The 7622-nt window shown below is 42.8% G+C and overlaps 1 protein-coding gene across 4 annotated transcripts in view; it reads right to left on the reverse strand.

Annotated features, from left to right (window-relative positions):
* The window catches only part of ATG13 (autophagy related 13), a 21179-nt gene that overhangs the window by 3668 nt on the left and 9889 nt on the right, over positions 1 to 7622 (reverse strand). Inside the window, exons 9-14 of one of the 4 annotated variants that reach the window (XM_009329723.1) lie at positions 7283 to 7381; positions 6451 to 6541; positions 3947 to 4045; positions 2721 to 2831; positions 1453 to 1586; positions 115 to 232 (exon numbers count right to left, since the gene is read on the reverse strand). In XM_009329723.1, the coding sequence (XP_009327998.1) occupies positions 115 to 232; positions 1453 to 1586; positions 2721 to 2831; positions 3947 to 4045; positions 6451 to 6541; positions 7283 to 7381 (652 nt within the window). The remainder of the gene's footprint in view (positions 1 to 114; positions 233 to 1452; positions 1587 to 2720; positions 2832 to 3946; positions 4046 to 6450; positions 6542 to 7282; positions 7382 to 7622) is intronic. The other 3 variants (XM_009329725.1, XM_009329724.1, XM_009329726.1) reach the window with 3 other exon arrangements.

Raw genomic sequence — 7622 nt, forward strand, 5'->3', positions numbered from 1 at the left:
CTCTCAGTCTCCGGGGTTGCCCTGGCATTGGGGTGCTTTTTGCTCCTCTGTATAGGAACAGATGGGAGAAGCAGGGTATTATGGTGCCCTCTGAGAAGACCTACTGCTAGTTACCTGGTTAATGGGTTTGTTGACAAAAGCTCCCACCTTCCGGATAAAGATGGTCTCCAAAAGGTCATGTGGGGAGCCACACTTCCCTTCACTGCTGTTTGATACTGTTTCTGTGTCCTCACTGGGGGAGGAAAATAGACTAGTTAATGACTCATAGCACAAACAATATAGACAAATTGCATGCTTTACAAGACTCCTTCATTTTTCTGGGTTTACTCCTAGTATTGGAAGAAGGACAACAGAAAATCTCTGTTCTTGTACCGCACCTTCCTCCTCAGTCATGAGCACAGAAGGGGAGTGGGACACTTGTGGAATCAGATTTTTGTTTAAAGCTGGACGAAAACTATTTAGTTGAATGAAAAGTTGCTGCCAACTGAAATAGGCTTTTCTTTTTGGAGATGGGTTTTTAACTTCAGAATGTGCACGTTCACAGCAATTCCTGTTCATCACTATTATTTTTTCAGTAATACAATAGTCGCAGATCTGTCAGGAGGTGAGGGCAAGAACCAGAATTGTATCTGTCACTGGGGTTACAAAGGCAGCAGTCTAATACATCACAACCACCACTGCCAGTATGATTAATTCACTGCATGGCTATTAGTTATTTCTATGACCTGGTTTTTTTTTTTCCTACCACAGGTATTCAGAACTTTAAAACAAAAAAAATCATTGAGTCTTCTGGCAAGAGGACTACTTAGATAGCATACCCAGGAAAGTGCTAGTGCAACTATGATTTTTGGTTTCCTCATAGCAAAATCTCTGCTTAAGATATTTGACTCAACTATGTGACCCCAAGAGAGACTTCACGGGAAATAAATATGGTGACCAAAAAAAAAAAAAGGATTTAATTAGTTGAGAGGGAGGTGATTTAGGACAGTTTGAGGTTGCATTGTTTCCTTTTAAGTAACTTCGTGCCTAAAGTTTCTTAATAAAATCGTGAACAGATTTGCAGTAACTACAACCTGTTTTGGTAACAATTCACATTAAGTCTCCGGAGAATTGAAGACTCACTTGTGAACTTACTTCATCTTGTTGTTTTATAATCAAAAACAGTAGAGAGATTAAAAAAAAAGATAAAATTGATAATAAAGTTAAAGTTGACATAACGGAAGTTGCAAGGATGTTACAGTAACTAGCAGGTGTAAGTAGATGGGTGAGATCATTGTTTGGAGAAAGGTTGAAGAAAAGCCCCAATCAGAGAAAGCTGCTACTTGTTTTTGAGGATGGAAAGACAGTAGTTATGCTACAAACAATAGATAAAAAGGGGAAAACAAAAAGTTTTATCTTAACAGGATTATAAATGGGCTAGCACAAGTGGTGGATCATCTAAAGCCAACCTACCTACTAGAAGGAGTAGCTGCTGAGTAGTGGACTCCATCCAGTGGGGTACACATCCTCTCTTGGTCAGCTTGAGTGCCATGTGCTGGCTGGCTAGGAATCGGGGGAACTCCCCCCTCTTTGCCTGGACCAATCAACTGAGATGGAGAGGAACGGTCAAGTTAGAGATCTCAAATTCAGGTCAACATCACAGTGCAATACAGAGCAGATTCTGTCATATTGGGACTAAGTAGTGGGGTTTTTGGCATATGACCAGGCTCTAGCCCCCATGAGGCTGAGAGAGGCATCAAGTAGAAGGTGATCACCACAATACAAACTTTTTTTATTCCCTTCCTACTCCAATCCTCTCCACTTCAGGCCTGTTTTACACTGCAGAGCTCTCTGGCCATAGGTCCTCTGCTTCAAGTAGAGGGAAGGGGGGGAGGGAGGGGCGGGAAATCGCATCCTCTTGCTACGACCTCATTGCTCTCTACAGCTTCCTGAGGAAGGGAAGCGGAGAGGGAGGTGCTGATCTCTTCTCCTGGTGTCCAGTGATGGGATGCGTGGGAATGGTTCAAAGCTGCGCCAGGGGAGGTTTAGACTGGACATTAGGAAGCATTTCTTTACCGAGAGGGTGATCAAACGCCAGAACAGGCTTCCTAGAGAGGTGGTCGATGGCCCAAGCCTGTCAGTGTTTAAGAGGCATTTGGACCAATGCCCTTAACAACATGCTTTAACTTGGTCAGCCCTGAAGTGGTCAGGCAGTTGGACTAGATGATTGTTGTAGGTACCTTCCAACTGAAATACTCTATTCTATTCTACCATCACTGTGTCAGCAGAACTCTGGTGTAGCAGCAACATCACAGGCAGAAAAAGACTTCTGTCAACTTTGCTTATTTGTCTGATGAATGGATGCAAATATGCCAATATGGACTGTCAGTGTATCCTATATCTAGGCTACAATGCTGTGCTTGGACAGCTACAGGGGCAGCAGCTCTGTAAGACAGCCAAAGTTTGGAATCAGTAACATGCTGGTGCAAGCAAACAGGTCTGCTGCCTGCTCTCTCGGCGTAGTTTTTCCACATGATCCCTACCGCAGTAGAGTCGGGGTGCTGAGGAGCCAATTCCCAGCTCCCGTGCAAATTGTGCTTTCTCTATATTTACCTCACATTCTTTTCATTCCTGACAGACAGGATACCAATGCATGCACTAGTTTCAAGGCCTCTCTCAGATGTACAAGCGACACAAATGGTTGCAATACCAGTTATGTTTGTTCTACCCTCTACAAGTACCTGGTGAGGGTGTGCAGCATTCAAGCCACCAGCAAACAGTACAGGATACCCCATGTCAGCTGATCCAACTCCCAGGGCAGCAGGCTGATAGGAAAGACGAGAGCTGGAAAGCTAAGAAAGAAGAGAAAAAACAAGAAGGGCAAAGGGAGAGGAGAGAGGAAGGGGAAGGGGAATGCCCCGCAGTCTGAATAATCATCAGTCATTGAAGAAGGAACAGGAAAAGTCAGAGGCACAGCACAGCATTTCAGGCTGGCAGAAGGATGACAGATTTTCATTGGAATCAATAATGAAGGTTATTACTCTAAAAAGTTCTTATTGCAGGGGACTAAGTCTGGGCCTTGACAAGAAAACAAGACTGGTTTTCTACACACATAGGAGGAGGCTGTGCAAGGTATGACTGACATCCAGTCACAGGGAAGCTCTGCTCTACAGGCCTGTTTCACATACTGGAAAAAGCATGAAGGTGATCATCAACTTACTAAAGAGCTAATATTTAATATTTTTTCCCCAAAGCAACTGCATTATCAACTGTTTGAACCCATTCCCATTGCACATTGAAAGAGCTGATCTTCAAGGCCTGTTCAAATAGCTTCAGCCAAAGAATACAGAGTCCCATAAATGTGCTAGGTAAAGAGAATTGGGAAGCTAACCCTTGTGAGATTGCTTTAGGAATGAAGTGCCGGAAGCAGTGAAACCCAGGAGAAGTTCCTTACACGCCCCAGGCAGAAATCTAGCTGGTCAGATTAAATAAAACTTTCCTGTTTTAGCTTGCTTGACCTCAAGAGGAACACTTCTTTCAGAGCTCTGTGTGTGATACTCCAGCAGCGCCAACGCTGACATCATTTACAGGGGTCTGAATGATGAACAGCACTTTTATTCACATAAGGCTAGTTAAGCTGTATGGAGCACTAATGACTCTGCAGGTTCTAGGGACACTGACTGTTAAGAGAAAACTCTCAGCACTGTGCCTTACTACTTGTGCCTTTCACTAACAATCCTTGTAACAGCTGTTGTTTATTTAGGGGTTCTTGTCCTGTCTTCGGGAGACCTTCATCTGCAAAGGCATTTAAGCAGCCAGTCTCAATAATGTGTCGGGCCCATTTTGGGTTCACCAGCCTTTCCCGTGCACCACAAACATTCCACATCAAATTTGTACTTTCCTGTCTTTGTTCTGTCATGCCAGAACTGTATCTGGCCATGTATAGCATATTCTATTGACAACTCACTTGATGTGAAAAGGCCAGTCCCATCACTGGGACCTTCAAGGTGTCCGTCACCACAGGAGGAGGGGTCTGAAAATGTGCCTTTGTGACAGTAAAAACACACTGTGCACAGACACAGACACACAGAGGAAACAAGGAAAAGAGAGAGAGTGAGAAGAGGGGGGGAGAGAGAGAGAAGGACTTCAGAGAAGAACTATAAAGAGTTGGATGAACTGAATGCTACTGAAGAGGTTTTGGCTGCAGCAGCCACACCTACACATAGAGCAGAAGTCTCAGTATTGCCAGAAGCACATTCATTTTGTAAAGAACTGACTGTTTTCCAATCTCAGTGAACCACTCAACACAGGTAATGTTTTAGACTCCAGTGAACGCTGACAGAAAGTAACTGCCAGAGACTCTGTTCCACAGCTAATTAGAATTGGTACCAGCCAATTAGCAAGGAGAAGGCTGAGCGGATGCCAGAAAAAGCCAAGAGTAATTTTTTTTTTTTAATGTACAAGTTACATGTATTTCAATACTCTCCATCCATCCATACTCCTAATCTTCCAGCATTCTGAGGGATCATATCTTGGCAGGTCTGTGCTGCACCCTTAGAATAAAGGGAACCCAGACTAAGATGCAATTCAAACACACTGATGTGAAGAGAGAACTCCATCAACAGGAGTGATGCTGCAGAAGTAAACACTGCCTCACAGAGGGTACTAATGCAAAAAGGGCAATCCAAACCTGGTTCAGTCCCATACCTCCTCTCAGTCATTTTCCTACCAACAGTTTTCAGTTTTAGGAAAGCTTCATTCCTGGGTATTCCCCATGGCCAGACCGTCTCCTGAATTTTGAGCTTATCCACAACACACAGAGACATACTATGCAAGCTCACAGGGAAAAGGTAACACCTATTCCCTTATATCATGTAGGTTAGGCCTCATTTCTAGTGGGAAGGCAGGCAGAGATTTGGACAATTTGCCTAAACAACCACACAGTTACCAGTATTTTCCTACACATTAAGTTGTATATAGAAAGCTGGAGAAAGAAATTAACTTTTTTTCCCCCCCCTTCTAATTTACTTTAGAGACCACTCTGCCAAGACAGCCTTACAATTCTAACTGTGGTAACAAAGACTGGCAGTTGCTTTATAAATAAGTGCACAGCATATGCCAACTATGGGCCACAGGAAAAGCAAGAATGTAGGCTCATACTTAATGTGAATCCTCAAGGTTCATCTGGTTTCATAAAGCTTTTCCCCTTAGTGACGGCAAAGCTTCATGTCCCCTGGGGAAATGTCAACTTCAATGTATTTACATACACTATTACTGTTAAGTAACACTGGCATGAGCAAGCCAGTGGAAATTTCCTTATGAAACCTTTTGCATTTAACCCATTTTGTGAAAAGGCAGGACATAACTCGGCCACTAACTCATCTCCTGAGCTGTGTATCGCAGAATAAGAAAAGCTTTATTCCATCAGACTTACCGTGAGTGCTGGCTGATTAGTTCAACGTTGCCTGATGCCCTGTCACCCAAAATCCACTTGGCACAAAAATGCTTCCAAAGAAAAGCTCATTTCTAGCTCATTCATACAGTAGAATACATTCTGCTAAACCAGTCATACTAATTCCTCTGAAGCAGTAGAAAGACCCATAGCAAATTCTTTCCGTTTGGAACAGCATTCCAATTATACTTCATTCTATGTTTCACATTGACAGCAAAAGAGATTTAGAGTCTTCAGATTGTCTTTAAAAATCAGTAGAGCCATCTGCTTGGCTGGACAACAAGGCAGGACATTCCTGAATATTTAAAGCTATAGGACAACTGCAAATCTGGCCAAGTTTCAAAATACAGAATTGTGGAGTCAGATATATAAGGACAGTAAAAGAAGGAGGAATTGGAGTTTCTGGTTTTTGATATTCAGAAGGAAACCATTATCTTTTTTTTTTTAAATTGAAACTTAAATGAAATTTGCATGGGTAGGTGGAAGTACAAAGTATTAAGTCCCTAGTTCAATATTATGACCCAGTTAGTTTGCCACTACCTCCAACTAGTTTTAGATGGTCCAACAAATACGGCTTTTGTCTTTTTCCTGCTTTTCCATTCTGCAATGCAGAAAATATGACTGTGCTATAAGCATTTTCCTGATATTTCAGGAAAATGTCAGTCTGTTACCTCTACTTAGCTGCCTGGCATCAATCTCTTGAATTCCTCTCCTTGCAGTATCGGTATGTGAATGTATAAATACACTGCTATCCTCTTCAAGCACATCTCAGCCCAGCTACAGGAGTAGGTTCTTTTAATCTTTCTCAGTAATTCAGTCTTTCTAGTCCCCTAGCATTTTGTTGAAATTAGTATCTAACTAGGTTTTACTCAGAGCGTAACGATATAAATAACCCACACATTAAAATTTAATTAGCAGCAGGAAGCTGCCTGTTTGCACAGTAGTTGATGTAGGAGTATGCACACTACCCTAACAATGATTGTTCTATCTAGGGGTAAAAAGAACCTGGTTTCTCTTACCTGAGATGGAGGAGAGGTGGAAAAAGATGTGGTACACACTTCTTGGGAATCTTCTACTGAGGGGTATACTGCACCATTGTCCTCACCAGCTCTAAAGCAGCAAGAAAAGAAAAGCTTTCTAACTGGAAATACTCCTTAAAAAAACCAAATAGTAAACCACACTGGGACAAACACTGCAGGGAGGTTGAGAGTATTTGGGTGGAGTTGAAAGGAGAATTATGAATGGCTCTCATCTACTTGGCAGAACTGAGGAAAACACAGCATGAAAACTTTAATTTTCCCCAGGCGCTCCTCTTCTAGCCCCGAATAGAAACACTTCCCTCTGCTTTTTGAACTAAAGGTTTTGTTATACCAGCTAATGCTACTGGCTTTGGTGTTTACAGAACCATTGTCAAACAATACCACTGGTCCCAATCTGAGTGCCCTCACATGCATTTTAGAGAAGACAAACCTCTCATCTACAAAGAGAAATTAAACTCGGCTCTTTCACCAATGGAAATATCTGGAGATGCATGCCTCTGGACACGTAGTTCTACAGCAGGATTAACTGTTACACTTTCAAATTCCCAGCGGCAGCCAAGGTTAAACATCCTTTGTGTCCAAGTGCTTCTGTAAGGAATTTGGGAAAATACTGGGGCTTGCTGCACTCAGTCTTCTAGATGTGAGGAGAAAAATGTCACTCTTCCTCATATGCTCAACGGTGTCAATATGATTGACACTAATCCTCCAGTCTCCCTTCCCATGCAGTCAGCAAATAGTGGAAAAGGCTCTGTATTTGGGCATAATTGATGCCTTCACCATGGCCCATGACTTCAACTCAGTATTTCCTCACCTGTAATTGCAGGGATGCATGGGTGAAGAGCTGGGATAGGGACGGTCCACAAAGTGATCAATGATAATCCCCATGATAGGAGGGGTCCTCTCAAACTGCCTGCAAGGCAACAAGCAATGGTGTTATTGGCTTTTTCTCTCTACTCTCATCCCAATTCATAGTGCCCTCACAGAAAGCCCTTGTGTCTGTTAATGGGACCAGAGCATCTTTACAGTTCAGCCCTGCAACTCCAAGCACGCATCAACAATTTGGAGTTCCAGAGTCTGGCTCAGGGCTACCCAAATACTCCCCTTGCTGCAAGGCTTAAGCATGAGAGACAGTATTTTCCATGAAGAAGAAT

The sequence above is a fragment of the Pygoscelis adeliae genome, unplaced genomic scaffold (genome assembly GCF_000699105.1).
Source record: "Pygoscelis adeliae isolate BGI_AS28 unplaced genomic scaffold, ASM69910v1 Scaffold117, whole genome shotgun sequence".
Lineage (NCBI taxonomy): Eukaryota > Metazoa > Chordata > Aves > Sphenisciformes > Spheniscidae > Pygoscelis > Pygoscelis adeliae.